Below are 20,330 nucleotides of genomic sequence, written 5' to 3'. Positions count from 1 at the left end.
GACATGAGAGTGCCAAAAAAAGGATCTTTTAATGACAAAAACTATCGACCATCTGCTATGGACAAGGCAACTGTTAGATGGATTCATAACTGGCTTAGTGATCGGACCCAAAGAGTGGTCATAAATGGCTGCACATCCAGTTGGAAGAATGTCTCAAGTGGGGTACCACAGGGCTCTGTCCTGGGCCCTGTATTGTTCAACATCTTTATCATTGATTTAGATGAAAGAATTGAGGGTAAACTGATTAAATTTGCTGATGACACAAAGCTAGGAGGGATAGCTAATACTAGAGAAGAGAGAGAGAAGATTCAAAAATATATAAATAAACTGGAGCAGTGGGCAGCAACTAACAGAATGGTTTTTAACAGGAAAAATGCAAAGTACTACATCTGGGCAAATAAAATGAATAAAGCATATACAGAATGGGAGGAATAAGGCTAAGTAACAGCACATGTGAAAAAGACTTGAGTATACTAATAGATCACACAGACTGAATATGAGTCAACAGTGTGATGCAGCAGCAAAAAAGGCAAATGCAATTCTAGGATGTATTAACAGAAGCATACAGTCTAGATCCCATGACGTCATTATTGCCCTCTACTCCTCTTTGGTCAGACCTCATCTGGAATACTGTGTCCAGTTTTGGGCACCACATTTTTAAAAAGACATCAACAAACTGGAGCAAGCTCAGAAAAGAGCGACCAGAATGGTGACCGGTCTGCGAACCCTGTCTTATGAGGAAAGGTTGCAGGATTTGGGAATGTTTAGCTTGCAAAAGAGAAGACTAAGAGGAGACTTAATAACTGTCTACAAATATCTCAAGGGATGTCACATTGCATAAGGATCATCTTTATTCTCATTTGCAAAAGGAAAGACTAGAAGCAATGGGATGAAACTGAATGGGAGGAGACACAGATTAGATATTAGAAAAATCTTTTTGACAGTTAGAGTGATCAATGAGTGGAACAGGCTGCCACAAGAGGTGGTGAGTTCTCCTTCAATAGAAGTCTTCAAACAGAGGCTGGACAGATATCTGTCTGGGATGATTTAGTGAATCCTGCTTTGAGCAGGGGGTTGGACCAGATGGCCCATGAGGTCCCTTCCAACTCTACGATTCTATGATCCCTTTTCCACAGACTTGCTATGTTGAAATGTAAAGAAGAATCAGATCCATTTGCTATCCTGTTTTTCAGCTGAACAAAAAATATGTGCAGACTATAGGCCTGATTCATTAGGACAGGCATTGTACATGACAGGAATAAGATGCAACTAATTCATTAACAGGTGCATGCCACTTAATGAATTAGGCATATCTTACATGTGCCTTGCGCCTCAACCTGATATGTACTCCAATCAGGAACTGGAATACATTTCTCGAGAAATTTAACACACTAATTGCGTAAATCTTCATGAATTAGATGGGCAGACTTAGCCATACCTTTCCCATACTTAACCCACTTTGGTCGAGCTAGCAATGACTGGCATGAAAACGCCAATAGTTGCAAAATTTGGGGGGCAACTTTCGAATTGCACCAAAAAATTTTGATAATTGACGATGCTTTACATGAGTGATCTTCATAAATGAGGCCCTAGATTTTTTGATCCTGCTGAAAACACAGTTAGGTACAAAGAATGCAGCTGGTGTAATTTGTAATCTTCATATTTGGTAATGAATGCTAATCTTATCAGACATAGAAAATTCTGCTTATCCTGAAGCTCAGCATACTTCAGCCCAAATCCTGAAAATCAATTATTAAGGTCAGTGTTAATTTCCTCTTGGACGCAGAAGCTTACTGTAGGTTAATAGCTGAACTCAGACTGGATAATTAAAAAGTGCCAAGTCGAAAACACTAAAATGGAAGATCAACAATGATCGTTATATCACTTTGCTGTCAGTATATTCTGGTCTTCATAGATTTTATATTTTTATTTTACAGAAGTCGCAGTCTGCGATCACCGGCCAACATGTTCATTATCAACCTCGCCATCAGCGATTTCTGCATGTCCATCACTCAGGCACCAGTGTTCTTTGCAACAAGTTTACATAAAAGATGGATTTTTGGAGAGAAAGGTGAGGGGATTATATTTGATTTACAGAATATTGATGAGTTATTAATGCCCCTGAGAAGCTGATAAAATAAAAAACAATACTCCCCTTCTGTGCCTCCTCTGTACTCTGCATCCCCTGCTGCTCCTCTGGCATCGGCAGCTGGTGGGTGCCTCACATGAGTGCTGCAGTCAATGATCAGTGCCGAGTATAGATGATCGGCGCCAGTCCAGGGAGTATGTCGTATTATTTATTTTATTTTATTTTTTATTCCCCTGACCCCGCACCTTTGAGGCATAAATAACTTTTTTATCTTGTTGGGGATATATGCAAATCGCCGCGGTCCGGTCCGATGGGCGTGGTTTAGTAGCCTTCTTCCCCCCTCCTCGGCTTGCTGAATGTAATCTTCATCTGTGAATACCACAGATAGCGTTGGTTTCCGCGCTTGCGCATTATAAAGGCCTCCGGCGCCTGCGCAGTATGCTTTGCCCAGCGCGGTCTATGCCCCGTAAGTGTGTCCTGCATGTGAAGACTTCCGGGGCATAGGCCGCTCTGGAAAATACCGGCGCATGTGCAGTAGCGATTATATGCTTCGCCAACAGTTGGGCAAAGCACACTGCGCAGGTGCCGGAGGCCTTTACAATGCGCAAGCGCGGAAACCAACATAATCTGTGATATTCACAGATGAAGATTACGTTCAGCAAGTTGAGGAGGGGGGTAAAGAAGGCAACTAAGCCACGCCCATCGGACCAGACGACGGCAATTTGCATACATCTCCAAAAAGATAAAAAAGGTATTTATGCCTCAAAGGTGCGGGGTCAGGGGGAATAAAAAATCCTAATAGAATCCTTATGGGACAAACAATTGGGTGATATCTTTACATGATATCACTAAATATGGGTGACAGATTCCCTTTAAGGGATTGTAAAGTATTAAAAGACACCTTTTTAAGGTTTCTATTTGCTTTTGTCAAAACAGCATAGTCTATCTTAATACTCTAACTAGTGAAAAAATTTTAAACTTTACATGTTCTATTAAATGTCAATGAAATCCATCATAAATGTCTGTAAAAGGATTGATTTTATTGCCAAAGAGCCTCTCTTTGGAATGCAAGTCCCATTTCCCTGTTCTTATTGCTTCAGAGAATTAATGGAATGGTATAGATATGTGATAAATGTCTTTAGTGATAAACCCATTATATAGGACTAGCTTGGCCCATGCAAAATTTTTGCACATTGGTCGTCGATTACTGACTTGTATTGGGATCAACAGGATTTTTATTGTAAAGTTCTGCATACATGTTATAAGGCTGTAGATGGTTTGGCGGATGGTTCTGCTGGGATCTATCTGGGCCACCTCTCCCATACACAGGAGAGCTTGCCCTGTTGAGTGCTTCTTTGTTCTCTATCAGAGAGCTGATGCCAAATGGGTCGCTCTCCCAGGGCTGTGGGGTACTTGGTACTGGGCCGGTATCAGCGGGATGTGTCACAGCAGCGCGGACCCGGTCCGTGGCCCTGGGCGCCCAAGTAATGGGGGAATGTAATGATTTGAATGAATAGTTTGTGACGCCACCTGTGGTGTTCGGCAAGTGAGATGTTAGGCCGACGCTGCATGCAGATCCTCTTGGGCTGGTGGTGTGTTGCAGCCAAGATGGTGAAGCTCCCCACAGGTGGAGCTGTAGCCCCAGGGCAGTGTAGATGTGGGGGAAGAGGAGAGGCACAAGCGGTGTAGAAGCGGGTACCCAGATGTAGCGGGGCTGGATGCGTTGGCGCAAGAATGAATGGAGGACACCAGGGCTTGCAGTTCCAAAGCTTTACTCACAGTCTGTAGTACATACAGGTGCCTGCCTCCATACTGTGTCCTCTGGGTCAGAGGCTCAATCAACCTCCAGGTCAGATGGAATGCTCCCTTCCAACGCTCCGCCAACATGTGCCTTTCTGAACGTCTCCTCTATAGCGCCTTTAAGTGTGAAGTACTCCCAGTACTGAGTTACACTGGAGTGCCTCCTGACAGATGTTCCCAAGAACTCTACTTGTACGGCAGACAGCTGTAGCCTGCTTCGGGGACTCCCTACTGTTGAGTCCCGGCTCACTATCCAAGATGCTGTTGTGCCCCCAAGTCATAGATGGGAGTGGTGCATTTACAGCCCACTACTCCACCGGTGTCTGCTGCAGAACCATTAGTGTCCATACAACCTCGGGGACCGGGCCCCGGCCTTGCGCTTAGAACTTCTAGGCAGGGTTCTTCCTCTAACCCACGTCCTCTCTGTTCCCTTTTACTCCTTCGTTCCGTTCTAATCTCTCTCTCTTATGGAAGATCAGGTTTCAATTCAATGTCTTTCTCCTTCTTTCCTTTCCCGTGCCAGCAGACCCAGGTCACTCAGGTCTGCTGCAGCACCTCCTTCCTCCATCCCTCTCTCAGGGATCTTCTTTCCTCACTCCTCTCTGAGTGGCTTCCTCTCCTAGACTCACCTGTAATTCTAAACCTTCCCGCTCTTTTATGTATTCTCAACTCCACCCGCCTCCCAGCACATTTTGTGTTCCAAGCAAGGAGCCACCAAAGGTGCTCTACTACTCTCTAAGCATGGAGCCACAATGTGGCTTTGCTGAACTACTCTGTTGTGTGGGGTGCGAGTGTTGGAGCATGGTCAGGAGCCTCCAACTTACCTGGATGTTGGGGCACTACACTTCAGGAGGAGGTGCAGTACCTCTGTGGCGACTGAGCCTCAGGGGCACCACATACTCCCCCCATTAAACACAGCACATCCGCGGGCTGCAAGGCAAGCAAAGTTGACAACACAGGAACATACAAAATTTTTGTAATGCTAAACAAACATTTCTTATACTAAACATCCCAATGTGGGAGGCACTCATTCTTGAACGTGCAGTACCTCTGTGGTGACTGAGCCTCAGGGGCACCACACCAAACATGTCTCTGACAGAACAAAAGGATCAGCTGTCAAAATCAGACATGCCACATCCTTAGGTCCCTAACAATCAATTGTCCTGGGCTCCTAAACACATTAAACTTATCAATGGATTTGCTGGGCATTAGTCTAATGTGTACGGAGAGCTTAAGAGCAGTAAGACTGCAAAACTTTGTTCCAGACAACAGAATGATGCCTGATTTGCAAAAGTGGACTTTTGCCATGTCTTAAAGGAAATCTGTCAGTAGAGGATCAACCCTCCATTTATATGGGCATGTAGGGAAGTTGAATAAAATGCTATATTGATATCTGCAATCTGATATATTATTCGAGAGAAACAATATTTCTTAATATGTAAATGAGCTATTCCGATCTATGTGCTGAAAACTGATCTCCTTGAGAATTTGCCTCCACAGCTTATTTTAAATGAAATAGGAAGTTACTAGTGTGTAGCATGTAGATTAAGAGAGCAGACTGTCAGTCATTACATGTCTCACACAGGAAACACCCCCTTTCATTTAAAATAGGTGCTGGATGCAGATTCTCAGGGAGATCTATGTCTTGATCAAATTAAAAAAGAAACAACAAATCAAGAGACCAAATGAGGTCCCAATTAAATAAAGAAACACTAAAAAAGACCCTCCTACTGTTTACAATAACTTTAATTGCTCAGTATTAAAAAAGGAGGGGCTTTTCTTTTGAACAGGGGTAAGTCAAAAACATGAGTAGAAAGGAATCTGGCCCTAATTATGGCTTGATGGTTATACTACTTTGCCGTGGAGGTTGGCACCCTAGAGAACGATATGATTCCCTCGCTCAATGTCGGCTCGCGCTCAATGTTCCCAGGATCATAATCTAGTTACCAGTCTGATCTGGCTTGATACATAAAGAGGTCACAATAATTATTGTTTACCTTTATGACGTGTATGTGAACATCTTACAATCATTTACCCATTGATATATGATTATATTTATAAGTGTCTTGGACATGACTATCTCTTCCTATATATTAAGCATTATTATTTGATATTATCACTGAGGTCACCTCTTATGGGCACGTATACCTATCTGTTGTTTTTTATGATTCTTTTATTGGTGGTGCTACCTTTTTGTAGATTATAACAGGGTCACAGAGGGTGAGCCAACGTGGAGCGGAGCGTCATATCATTCTCTAAGGTGCCAACCTCTGCAGCAAGGCAGGGGAAATATTAGGCCAAAGCTAGGGTCAGTATCATTTCTACCCACATCTGTGATCTACCCTGATTAACAAACTATACATTATTTCTGTCTGATTTTACCAAATAGCATCCATTTTATCTGATTCAGTGTTTGTGAATTATTAATCAATGATATTTGAGGGACAGATCTAGTGTATTTTTTTGTGTATTGTCATTTGTGTTGAGATTTCCTCTTGGTCACATACAGTGGGGCAAAAAAGTATTTAGTCAGTCAGCAATAGTGCAAGTTCCACCACTTACAAAGATGAGAGGCGTCTGTAATTTACATCATAGGTAGACCTCAACTATGGGAGACAAACTGAGAAAAAAAAATCCAGAAAATCACATTGTCTGTTTTTTTTCATTTTATTTGCATATTATGGTGGAAAATAAGTATTTGGTCAGAAACAAGCAATCAAGATTTCTGGCTCTCACAGACCTGTAACTTCTTTAAGAGTCTCCTCTTTCCTCCACTCATTACCTGTAGTAATGGCACCTGTTTAAACTTATCAGTATAAAAAGACACCTGTGCACACCCTCAAACAGTCTGACTCCAAACTCCACTATGGTGAAGACCAAAGAGCTGTCAAAGGACACCAGAAACAAAATTGTAGCCCTGCACCAGGCTGGGAAGACTGAATCTGCAATAGCCAACCAGCTTGGAGTGAAGAAATCAACTGTGGGAGCAATAATTAGAAAATGGAAGACATACAAGACCACTGATAATCTCCCTCGATCTGGTGCTCCACGCAAAATCCCACCCCGTGGGGTCAGAATGATCACAAGAACGGTGAGCAAAAATCCCAGAACCACGCGGGGGGACCTAGTGAATGAACTGCAGAGAGCTGGGACCAATGTAACAAGGCCTACCATAAGTAACACACTACGCCACCATGGACTCAGATCCTGCAGTGCCAGACGTGTCCCACTGCTTAAGCTTGTACATGTCCGGGCCCTTCTGAAGTTTGCTAGAGAGCATTTGGATGATCCAGAGGAGTTTTGGGAGAATGTCCTATGGTCTGATGAAACCAAACTGGAACTGTTTGGTAGAAACACAACTTGTCGTGTTTGGAGGAAAAAGAATACTGAGTTGCATCCATCAAACACCATACCTACTGTAAAGCATGGTGGTGGAAACATCATGCTTTGGAGCTGTTTCTCTGCAAAGGGGCCAGGATGACTGATCCGGGTACATGAAAGAATGAATGGGGCCATGTATCGTGAGATTTTGAGTGCAAACCTCCTTCCATCAGCAAGGGCATTGAAGATGAAACGTGGCTGGGTCTTTCAACATGACAATGATCCAAAGCACACCGCCAGGGCAACGAAGGTGTGGCTTCGTAAGAAGCATTTCAAGGTCCTGGAGTGGCCTAGCCAGTCTCCAGATCTCAACCCTATAGAAAACCTTTGGAGGGAGTTGAAAGTCCGTGTTGCCAAGCGAAAAGCCAAAAACATCACTGCTCTAGAGGAGATCTGCATGGAGGAATGGGCCAACATACCAACAACAGTGTGTGGCAACCTTGTGAAGACTTACAGAAAACGTTTGACCTCTGTCATTGCCAACAAAGGATATATCACAAAGTATTGATGAAATGTTGTTTCTGACCAAATACTTATTTTCCACCATAATATGCAAATAAAATGAAAAAAAAACAGACAATGTGATTTTCTGGATTTTTTTTTCTCAGTTTGTCTCCCATAGTTGAGGTCTACCTATGATGTAAATTGCAGACGCCTCTCATCTTTTTAAGTGGTGGAACTTGCACTATTGCTGACTGACTAAATACTTTTTTGCCCCACTGTATACCTGTTTGTTGTGGTTTATTATTCTTGGTAGTTGGTAGTACTACTTCTTTGCACGGCATAGCAGGGTCATTGAGGGTGAGCCTACGTTGAGCAGGGGCGCCATATTTCACTCTAGGGTGCCAACCTCTGCGGCAAGATAGGGTAACCATAAAGCCATAATTAGGGTAAGATTCCATTCTAGCAAATAGCAGATGGTGTTCCAATCTCAGTTATTAGGGATAGCGTATTGGAGTAGGTGTATTTCAGATTAATAAAACCACATAATGTGCACGTGCAAAGACAAACAAAGAAAAAGGCACACAACCTGCACAGTAACCACTTTTCGTAGCTTGCAAAACTGAAATGCCAAGAAGACCATATAAATACTTAGGTGAGCATAGTCTTTTGAACAAAGCACTGGTTATTGTTGTACCTGAAAGGCCAATAAACCATGAAAAAGTCCTATTAAACATACAAGTGACAATAATCATTTAGGTAAAACAAATGTACCACTCTGGTTAATGACAAAAAAAACACCAGATAGTTATTTTCTCAATGATTGATTCTCACTAATACTAATTCATCAAGGTTACCTGTGCAGTAAATAGGTAAAGGCTAGATACAGCCTAAATCACTGTTACTCATATACAGTATAGTACAAAAATTGACAGCATAGGCTAACATATATATTGATTGGCATATAGTACAAAAACTGTTAGTCAATCAGAATTTGACAGCATAAACATAGACCAACATACATATTGATTGGCATATATTAATAGAACTGTTAGTCAATCAGAAATTAACAGCATAGATTAACATACATATTGATTGGCGTATCTCAAACTGCCAACAAAGCATATAAAGTGAAGCACAGTGACCAAGCTGAATTAAACTGGCATTCCCTCCAAGGGGACCACTAGCCAATTACCAAAGTTTATGGCAAAAAAACAGAGAGGAGAGTCCATAGGCAAACAACTCACAAGAGCAGATGACACACTGTGCATAAAAGTGCCACTCAAGACTGTCATATATTTCTCTCAAACAAGTAATCAGTTTATGCGACCATATAAATGCATGTAACAGTCTCACCAGATTGTTGATCTATAGCGGACCCCATAATATTGAATGCCTCCCTTTCTCCTAACGCGTTTCGCTCTCACTCATCAGGGGAGTCTCAGGAATTATTTTATGACCTGTCGCTTGGGTCCAATTGCCATCTCTGAGGCGCTCTCAGCGTTCATCCTTAAAAGCACGCACCATATAGAGCACTTCTGGGTGCTGCCTGATCATTTCCTGCTTCTCACCATGAATGCAGAAAATAGTTCTGGCCCATGGAACGCACTGGAGTGCAAACAAAACTACTGCGCATTCGCATTCCATCAAAGTGCCGTGCTTATATGTGCAGTTATTGCAGTAATCCATCTGCGAGCCTGCTATAAGTACGGTCCCATCCACCCTCAAAAATACGCCAGTGTGTATTCAAAAACTCATCCAAATGTACACGGGCCTAAAGGGGGATGAAGATAGTTGCAAAACTGCGACAAACCATCACACTATGTGCATATTTTCGATATTGGCATAACTATGAGCAAAGGACATCGGAAGAATATCGATCCGGAATAGGTCAATATCAGAAAAGGGGGAAACATCACCAAAAGGAATCAAAAGAAATGATTATATACAGTACGTAGTTATGTATGTGGACACGGAGTGTCGACCCCAAAAAAGACCTGAGAGAAAAAAATGATTCCCTTCTCCCATGTTTTGTTGCCTACCCATATTCGACAAAAAGCCCCCCCCACCCCAGTTGATCAATTAAAGTTGTAAATAGTAGGAGGATCTTTTATTAGTGTTTTTAGATCAGTGTCCGGCACAAAGATCTCATTTACATATTAAGTATAATGTGGATTTAGAGAAGACGAAGGAGACGGCATATCCAAAGGTACATAAATGTCAATAATTCTTTAATCTTGTATCCATTAAAACAGCACATAAGGGAATTAAAACCCACGCGTTTCTGGTGAGTGACCCTTAATCATAGATTTCTCTGGAATTAGAGATCAGATTGCAGATATCAAAGTGTCATTTTATTCAACTTCCTATGACCTAAATGTCTATACAGTTGGTTTTGGAGTGTTGATCCTAGTGACAGATTCCCTTTAAATAATCTATAGAGATTGTGTTTTTGTGTTGGCAAATTAAAAAAGATCTCTTTATTCAAAAATCCTCTGATATTGAACTCTCTACAGATCACTATATGAGTTGAAAAGAATTCTAAATGTCTTTCTGTATGTGGCATGACATTATTAGTAATTGTTTGAGATCAATTGTTGATTTAGAGATTGTCTACAGATGAGAACAACTGGCAGCTGCTTTATATATATTGTTTTGACTTCTTCTGTATTTCCTCTGCTGAAGAACAGTTATGCACGTTTATTAACATTAGTTAATAAATTTGATAAAGATCTTGTAGACTAAATATATTACTGTTATCACTCAATTTATAATTGTACTTTTCTCACTACTTTAGGTTGTGAATTATATGCATTCTGCGGAGCTCTGTTTGGGATCACATCCATGATCACATTGATGGTGATTGCTGTAGATAGGTATTTCGTAATCACTCGGCCGCTCGCTTCCATCGGAGTGCTGTCCAAGAAAAGAGCAGTGCTAATCCTTTTAGGTGTCTGGCTGTATGCTTTGGCGTGGAGCCTCCCTCCCTTCTTTGGTTGGAGTAAGTTTGGATGACTGGTCTGACAAAAAACATTAACTGGGCATCTCATTGGTCTCTAAAAATCAGACGGGATATATATGACAGGTTAAAGAAGGAGATTATTTGCCTGTAATTAATTTCTCAAATATTTATTCAAGGATTAGGCTCCTTGGAAAAAATTTGCACACTGTTATTATTGTGGGTTTTTTTATTCTTAGATTTTCTTGTTATCCAAAAAAAATAGAAAAAAGTATTTTACAAAGGCGAAAATATGCAACGATTGCAAGCCTGAAAATCTACTCTCGCATTCAATCTCAAACTAAACATTTTAGCAATATACAGACAGACAGACAGACAGATAGATAGATAGATAGATAGATAGATAGACACTAATGCGATAAAGGATACATACAGTATGTAAAATTTACAAAACTCAGCTGTCAAAATAGGGCACGGTACACTGCGAACACAATCATTAGGCAATTTGTATTTTTGATGATTACATTAGTTATTGAATAACGACAGCACAATGCTGCTGGTCAATCCAAAAGTTTAATAAACCTGAATATTTAAGAAACTAAAAGTGAAGTTTTGTCTTTCCCAGAAGAATATCTACAGTATGTGTGCAGAATTATGGAAAAACTTAAATCTTTCATCTCAAGTGATAAACTAAAAATGTGCAAACATTTCGGACATTCCACAAAGCATATCAGTGACCAATATAGTCACCCTATCTATTTTGCTAACAAAGAACAAGTGATAGGAGGATATAATATGTTACTTATCCCCCAAGTAAAAATGAATCTTTATTAGTAATAATTAAAAAAAATCTCTAAATATGTTTTAGATAAAATATAGTAATGTGATACCACTACTTCGCATAGGTAAAGAAGGTGAAAAAGGATAAGGGAAAGAAGATGCTTTCCCTAAATACTATGTCCTATAGATTGCCCTTCCTGACCGCATAGGTTGGCACCCTATAAAAGTGCGCAAAAAATGGTACCTCTGCTCACCATCATCTTTCCCTGGGAAGCCCTAGAGAGTCCTATGAGTTGGGGAGCCAATTATATGAAAAAGGGGTCAAACATGGATGTGATTCTCACAAAAAACCCACATAGCTACCATTTCACCGCAACCTCGAAGTGTTTCCCCATTGTGGTACTGGTTGATCAGAAGGAATAGGGTAGGTAAGGCATCATGTGAAGAGTGATCGTAATGAGAGTTTTGGTAATTTGTATTTGTGATACCCCTCTTCTGCTTCCTACTTTGCATGGACTATGCATCCGCTGTCCTGCACTATAATGAGCCTATTGCACAAGCACTATTAGTAACTTTCATGTACATACAGTCAGTACATATTGATAGGTGGCTTTTAGAGCTTTATTTGTGCTGCTTCAGGGATAATTACTTTTTGTTTCATTGTGTACATACCGTCATGGACAAAAGGGTTGGCACCCTTGAAATTGTTCCAGAGAATGAAGTACTTCTCCAGGAAAATTATAGCAATTACACATGTTTTGTTATACACATGTTTATTTCCTTTGTATGTATTGGAACGATGAGGAAAAACATTTTCTGGAACAATTTCAAGGGTGCCAATACTTTCGGCCATGACGGTATGGAGAATTTCTGTCCTCCTTACAGCAAAAAGTTTTTTCATATGCAGTAAGGGGCTTCCCAACTCATGTATGGGGCTCCCTAGGGTTTTCTAGGGTATGGCTAGAGTGAGCGGGGTTGACATTTCTTCTGTGCTTTTATAGGGTGCCAGGAAGGAATATCTACAGACAGGGTTGGATTGAAACTGAAATTCAGCCTTATGCATAGTAGAACAAGTCACTCTTAAATGAAGGTGCACAAGTATGGGCTCAATCTGTATTCCAATATATGAAGAACTTGGCACTCATGTATAATGCAAGAAAATAATTTCATTTGCAATCCACAGTTAGGCTGTGTGCCCACGATGCGATTTTTAAGCGTTTTTGCAGCGATTTTCGGCGCAAAAACGTTTAAAAATCGTGTACAGAACGCCCCCCATGCATTCCTATGGCATTCCGCACATGCTGTGCTAATGCTGCGCTTTTTCCAGCGGCGGAATCGCATCGCGGAAAAAATTGCAGCATGCTCATTCTTTTGTGCGGAATCGCAAAGAATTGCCGCGATTCCGCACCCATAGGAATGCATGAGAATCGCTTACTTCCCACATGTGGCTATGCCCACCATGCGCGAAGTTAAGCGTCTCATGTGCGGTTGGTACCCATGGTGTGGAGGAGAGGGGACTGTCCTCCAGGCCCTGGGTACCATACCCCTGTAAAAAAAAGAATAAAAAATAAAAAATTGGGGTATATTTACCTTCCGACGTCCCGCGCTGCATTCCCGGCCTCAGCATTCCCAGTAATGCCTTGCGGCAAGGTCCTGTGATGACGTAGTCTCGCGTGACTCTAGCGGTCTCGTGAGATTGCTATAGCAACGCGAGACCAACGTCATCACAGGTCTCGCAAGGCATCGCTGGGAACGGGAGCGTCGCTGAGACTGCATGGGACATCGGAAGGTAAATATACCCCGATTTTTTATTTTTTAATTATTTTTTACATTCTTTCTCTTACTATTGATGCCGCATAGGCAGCCTCAATAGTAAAAACCTGGTCACACTTGTCAAACACTATGTTTGACGAGTGTGACCAACCTGTCAATCACTTTCCAAGCGATGCTTCAAATCGCTTGGAAAGTGCTTGAATATCGCACGTGAAAATCGCAGCATAATCGAGGTAAAATCGCGCTGAAAAAAACGCGCGATTTCTGGGAAGGAGTCCGGTTTTCAGTGTCCGGATTTAAACGCAACGTGGGCACATAGCCTAAAATATGACGTTTCGGTCTGTTATAGATTGTCGCATTATACTTGAGTGTCAAGTTCTTCAAGTATTGAAAGTCACCCCTGGCATTTGAGAGAAAACAGGCCCACTTAGTGTGTGGTGAAAGTTCATAAAATATATGGTGCCTCTATGAGTAAGATTGCGGCAAGGTAACCCTATTCGGGACTGTCCTATGATATCTAATATTAAAATCTTGCCGTGTGTCAGAAGTGACCTGTGTAAATAAGGGCAGTTATAGGACTGGGTCCTGAACTCTGGAAACCTCAGCCTTGGGAAGCTTTTTAAATGTAATGACCTGCTCATGGAGGGAAGACCATACGCTAACATTCACAAAATGCAAAAATCCAATAAAAACACACAAATTGAGCTGGAGTTTAAGTTGGTATACATAAAACATATAAACTCATGTTTGTCTGTCCTTATTCACACAGGTCACTGCTGACACATGGTAAAGTTTTAATACTAGGCAGTGTAGTACCGTTCTGATTAGTGTCACCTTGCCGTGGAGGGATGATTTTTATGCTTTTTTTTTTTATCAAAAACAGTGTTACCAAGAACCCTTTGTCATTTACATGCACTTTTGCTTTTTACTTATTTAGTTACAGCAGGGTTTATGCTCATTTTGTTTCTTGTAGTTTTTTTCTGTTTAATAGCTATGTAAACATGCGTTTTTACGTTGCATGTATACCAACTTAAACTGCAGCTCAATTTGTGTGTTTTTACACTGTTATACAGTAAGATGCACTGCTTACTGAAAACCTGCTCAGGGGTGAAAAACCTCTTTAGCAGCCAATCGGCAAATGTAAATGCACCCTAGGCTTATCAAAAAGTCTGCAGTCACTCTATGTGACTGCAGACTTGAGAATCCTCACATGGAATGCAACTCTAGCTGTGAGGATCCTCCAGTGGCGGCTGCAAGACTGAGCGGTCATGTGACCGCAAATATGCGATATGCAAAATTCTGGCCACATTCTGACTGATAGGTGATCGTATAGGAGCCTGTTTGCACAGGCAGACCCCACTTAGCAATATGCACTGAATGATCTATACTGTGCACATAAATTGCCACTGTTCTCAGTAAGCTTAAAGGGATTATCTGGGATAATAATTTTCTAACTATGGGCTTAAGAACTAACAGGCAGGTAGTACTTTGGGCCTCTTAACATATTTTGTCTGGGATGTATTTAGAGATTTAAGAGGTTTTCTTTGAATTATTACCAATAAAGATTAATTTTTACTTGGGGGGATATGTAAGACATCCTTTCAATTTCCTTATAGATTGTAAGATTTTGAGCATGGTCCTCACTCATTTTGTAACTGTAATTATGCTTTACTCGGTAGTGTCTAACAACTGGGAGGCATTTAGTTAAAGTTATAACCTGCAAGGTGTCTCCCAGCCAATAGTTGGGATGCATCTTGTATAAAAGGCACCCTTCCCAATACGGGGGTGCCTGAGCAACCCCTATAGTTTAGTTTTAGTGGTGTTGGTGTGTGCAACTGTATGTTGCCAGGTCCCCCTTCTGTAGTCTGCTAAAGTTATTCCCGTATATTGTGTTCCCGTTAGCCTAGTTTAGTTTGTCTGTGTTCCTGTTACTGCGGTATCCTAATCCTTAAACCGCATCTACGGTACCTATACTCAATCTCCTGGTTTTGGTGCAGCCAGTCCTGATCCTAGTGCGGCCAGCTCTAGAACTGTTTCCTGATAGGTTCTTGTTCACACATGTAGATATCTTCAATATCCAAACTGTCCATCCATCTCTATATCCTGCTAGTCAGCGCCCTCGATCACGTCTCCCTGTGTCAGCGAGCTTGACCCCTGAGATCGGAAGCAGCAGTATTGGCACCTGCCTTGGAGTGGTACCTGGCAGCTGCTTGAAGCCCAGGCTGTCTCTACCATCAGGACCTCAAGCAAACACCAAGTAGCCGCTTAGCTATGCACTTTCCTAGGCAGGTCCAGCCCTGTGGCACAGTGGGTTCACAAACCACGTGCATCACCTGCGGTCATGACATGAGAGATGATTTTGTGTTCATCTTCATCCAAAGTCCAACTAGTTCATCTTTGATAATACCAGTCTATTCAAGTACCACCCTCCACATTCCTCCAGTCATGGGCCTATCCATCTGGGTCGTCAAGAGTCATTCTCACCTTGTCAGTCCATAAATCCTTTGAAAAATCTGCCTTCAGAAATTTTTTCGGTCCAATCTTGTCGTTGTTTAGTAATAGTCAAGTTTCAGCTTTCCTTACCTTAGCCATGTTTCTGAGTACTGAACACCATGTACTTCTGGATACTCCAGGAAATTTGCAGTTCTGGTGTCAAGATCCAGACCAGGTTTTGGGTCTTGTCTCTCCTTTCCTGGTCTGCTCATGTCAGGGGTTAACTTTCTGCGCCTCGCTGAGGTGTCAGGTCTGCTATTTCTCTGCGCTGCATCCTGCAGGCAGTACCAGTTATATTTCCTACCGGTGCGTGTAGCTGGCTCTATTGAAACCCTGATTTGTCCTGATACGTTTAGCTGACTTTGCCCGTGTCTGTGCACTTCTCTCCTACCCGTTCCGACTCTGTGTGTCCCTGTGTGTTTGGATTCCTCGGTACTCGACTCTGCCTTGGCTCTGACCTGATTCTTTATCTTCCTTCCTGTACTTCTACTATGGACCAGTACTGACCTATTGGTGCTCCTTTGACTCAGTGTTTTGGATTCCCCTTTGTACTACGCTACTCTCTTGTATTGACCTGGCTTGTCTGACAATTTTTCTGCCACCTGGTGGTAGCCTCACTGCAGTTCTGCTGGTCTGCTCGGAGCAGGATTTCAGCCTGCTCTGCACTCTGTTGCCATCTAGTGGAGTTTGCGTTGCTCTGCATATACCTGCAGTGCTGCAGCGTGATATCTGGAATATGGCAGCACTGGAGGATAATGGATTCCTTGTTGCATTATCTTTGATTGTTCTTAATCCTTTGGCTATTAATGTGCATAATTTTTTTGGTCAACAATGCTTTTTGTGACCCTGTTGACTTTTTGCAATAAAACTTTTGGTGCTTCTGTGATCGCATCCCATTATCTTAGCAATTTTTAAGACTGCTGCATCCCTGTTTAAGACTGTTAACAATATTTGACTTTTTAGAGTCAGTTAAATCTCTTTTTTCGGTCCATTTTTCCTAAGGAAAATAAGCTACCTAATAATTCTGCACACCATGATAAAAGGTGTTATATCCTTAGGCCACACACTTCTTCATTACACAAATACACATCACCTGATCTGCTTCAACAAATAAGCATTCAAGTTTATACACCTTGGAGGTAAAAAATCTGCATAAAAATGATGATATGGGCAAAATACTCTCCAAATAATTGTGCACAAAGTATATTGGATTATATATAGCTCTGGCAAAAATTAAGAGACCACCACATCAAAACCCTTTAAAAACACACATGTGACATGAACAAGTGTGAACACGTCGATCAGACAATGCTCACACCACCCACTAACTGAGATACAACAAGAAAACACAGAATGACAAATTTGCAAAAATACTCTGCAATAAAAAATGGCAGCTTGACGTGGTGGAGCAGCTTGGTGTACCTTTTTTTGTGCAAAAAAAGTATCGACTAAATACCCTGTATTTGTTATCCAGCACTTGCTGATTACTGCCATTTTTTATTGCAGAGTATTTTTGCAAATCTGTCATTCTGTGTTTTCTTGTTGTATCACATCAAAACCCTGTCATGGGCAGGCCATTCTCCTGACCTGAACCGCATTGAAAACCTCTGGAATGTAATCAAGAGGATGATGGATAGTCACAAGCCATCAAAAAAAGAAGAATTGCTTACATTTTTGAGCCAGAAGCAGTGTGAAAGACTTGTGGAAAGCATGCCAAGACACACGAAAGATGTGATTAAAAATCATGGTTATTCCACAAAATATTGATTTCTGAACTCTTCCTGAGTTAAAACATTAGTATTGCTTTTTTCTAAATGATTATGAACTTGTTTTCTTTGCATTATTTGAGGTCTGAAAGCACTGTTATTTTTTTAATTTTGACCATTTCTCCTTTTCAGAAAAAAAAACAAAATTTATTGCCTGGAAATTCGGAGACATGTTGTCAGAAGTTTGTAGACTAAAAGAACAATTTACATTTTACTCACAAATATATTGTACCTATAAAGAGAAAAATAAGACAAACTGAATATTTGGAAATGGTCTCTTAATTTTTGCCAAAGCTGTAGGTCCTAAGCCTAGTGTATAGGGAGAGAAATCATGTTGAGCTGGATGAAGGAATCTGAAGGGAATTTTCCCAGAGGACACTTCTCCTTGTGTCAGGCACATAGCCAGTATTAAAGCTGTACAGAACTTTGTGGGGCATGAACAATAAAAATCCTGAGCTACCAAATACACTGTAAGAGAATTTAAAAAGCACAAAATAGTAATAATGAAAGGACTAGATTTTGTGGTTGTTTTGCAAAACTAAAGATGTGAGGGGGTTGATGAAATGCTTAAAGACAGTTTTTTGGTGTTAAACAGTAAGCTTAGAAGAACCTTTGTGACTTTTTATGGTATTTAATTGGCCACTGCACTTTTATGAAAAGTTAACAGGCTAAGGCCTCTTTCACACTTCAGTTTTTTGCATCAGTCAAAATCCGCCAAAAGGACGGATGCTGGATCCGTTTTAGAAGTGATGACAACGGATGCCACCCATCCGTTTTTTTTGACGGATCCGCAAAATGAAGAAGTTTAAAGGAATTGCAGCCTGGAAAAGGAGAGAGAGAGAGAGAGAGAGATTGATTTTATTTTTGTCCGGCACCCAGAAAGAATTTCGGGTTAAATGAGTGTCTGGAGGATCCGCCAGAGAAAAAAACGTTACAAGCTCCGTTTTGAAATCTTTGAGGATGGTGACGGACACCAACTTTTGGCGGATCCTCAAAAAAAACGGATGCAACGGACAGCAATCCGTCACAATCCGCCATTAATGCAAGTCAATAGGGAAATAAACGGATCCTCAAAAAAAAATTGAGGATCCGTTTTTTTTCAAAACCTGGCGGATTGTGACTGATTGTAAAAAACTGAAGTGTGAAAGAGGCCAAGCAAGAAGGGGCATGGCCAACCACAGCTCATCAAATGTTCTAACATTTCCATAAGAAACATTATATCTAAAACCTATGATAACTTAATTTCCACCAGATATTGGTGAAAATGATAGCAGAAATCTATTCTAGCTCATGCTTGGCATAGATTTCCTTTTCTGGCATGCAGAAGTCCAATGATGCACCATGCATGCACCTCCTAATAAATTTGGCTCATCATACTACAGAGGGCTTTGGATCAAAACTTGCATATAAAGCGCCAGTTTTGATTAAATACACGAGCCAATTTTATCCATTTGTACATTAACCAAATTTGACAAATAGAATTAACTTAGTGAACATGCTTCATTATTTGCCAGTGAGCGTTATGTCATGAATTGTCAGCATCAAAGAAATAATGTAGTTTATTCGGTCACTATTAAAGAAATTAACAACCTCCAAATCTAAAGCAATACTTTGCTTTCCTATAGATTTCTATTTGAAGAATAGCATGAATTATGGAATAGTATTTCATGTAGATGTTATACACATCTGAACTGCACATTAATGCTTCAAGTTTCCAATCACATTGTTTTGCGAAGTCATGCTACTGAGTAATTGATTACTCAATTGATGCATACAATTTGCTGTTACAAGACCCTGTGTCACATTTGCGGAAAAGTATAGGAGAAAAGTGATTCATACCGTTTGATAACAGGGATTTCAAATCTTCCATATGACTGACGCTGTGTTCCAGCAATTGCTTTATAGCTTCATTCAAACTTTATGGCACTGCAAGAGAAGGCCTCATCTAGACTTCCAAAGACGTTCCACAGAGTTTCATTGGCATTGCAGTTTGCATGCTTGACTGCCATTCTAATTTACACAGGGGATTCAGAATCCCCATTTTCATGATTGTGGTGGTCCCTTTCAGACACTTAGCACCTACCCTGAAAATGGGTTATAAGTTCCCATCTTTAGGATACAATTGAGCATGAAAAGGGAATAAATAAGTTTCTGAGATTATAAAGTTTCCGTTAAGTATAATTCACAATGATGTAACCATTGTGATAGATCGGCTCACTTGGTTAAACATAGAGGTAGACACAGGAACACTGTCTTTTTAAATCTTCCACTGTTTTTTTTTTTAATCCTGTATAAACCAGTGCAACATTAGCAAAACAAACCCGGCCTTCCTGGCCTAACAGGAAAATAAATCATTACATATATTACAGTCCTTGTTGCTACGGGAATCCACCCGCTTCTGGAACAAACAGCAAAAAGGTTCATCTTCTTTAACATAAAAGCACAGCTCCAGAACGAGCAGCTTCAGGTCCACCCCCACTTTGACTTCTCTAGAAGGCTGGGTATTTATCCTCTGGACTTCTCCCACTACAGCTGTTCAAGTCAACCTACCACTAAACATGGTTGATTAACCCCTTTCAGCACTTGATGTGCTGGAGCATTTGTTAGGTTGCTCTCACTGAAGCTAACATCCTTAGTGATACATACCTCCCTTCCAGTACTTTGCCAGTGACTTTGTCACATACCCTCCCTTCTGCCCAAAGCCTGGTGTTTTGGCACCTTAAGTCACCAAACAGGAAAGTCTACACAGGGCATGTGCATTACCATGCAGCTTCCCAGACCTGTGTTCCACGTGAAAGTAGAAGTTCCTGTAGCCCTCAGTTTCAAGCCATCTCTACTTCAAGAGACC

General features: G+C 41.1%; 1 protein-coding gene across 1 annotated transcript in view; it reads left to right on the top strand.

Moving 5' to 3' along the window:
• OPN4 (opsin 4) overlaps nucleotides 1–20,330 on the top strand; it is a 117,418-nt gene that overhangs the window by 43,178 nt on the left and 53,910 nt on the right. Inside the window, exons 3-4 of the mRNA XM_073574870.1 lie at nucleotides 1,938–2,071; nucleotides 10,509–10,712. Of these exons, the coding sequence (XP_073430971.1) occupies nucleotides 1,938–2,071; nucleotides 10,509–10,712 (338 nt within the window). The remainder of the gene's footprint in view (nucleotides 1–1,937; nucleotides 2,072–10,508; nucleotides 10,713–20,330) is intronic.

The sequence above is a fragment of the Dendrobates tinctorius genome, unplaced genomic scaffold, assembly GCF_039654945.1.
Source record: "Dendrobates tinctorius isolate UK_male_01 unplaced genomic scaffold, ASM3965494v1 ptg000040l, whole genome shotgun sequence".
NCBI lineage: Eukaryota > Metazoa > Chordata > Amphibia > Anura > Dendrobatidae > Dendrobates > Dendrobates tinctorius.
Note: the sequence above shows the minus strand (reverse complement) of the source record. Positions and strands in the feature narration are given on the sequence as shown.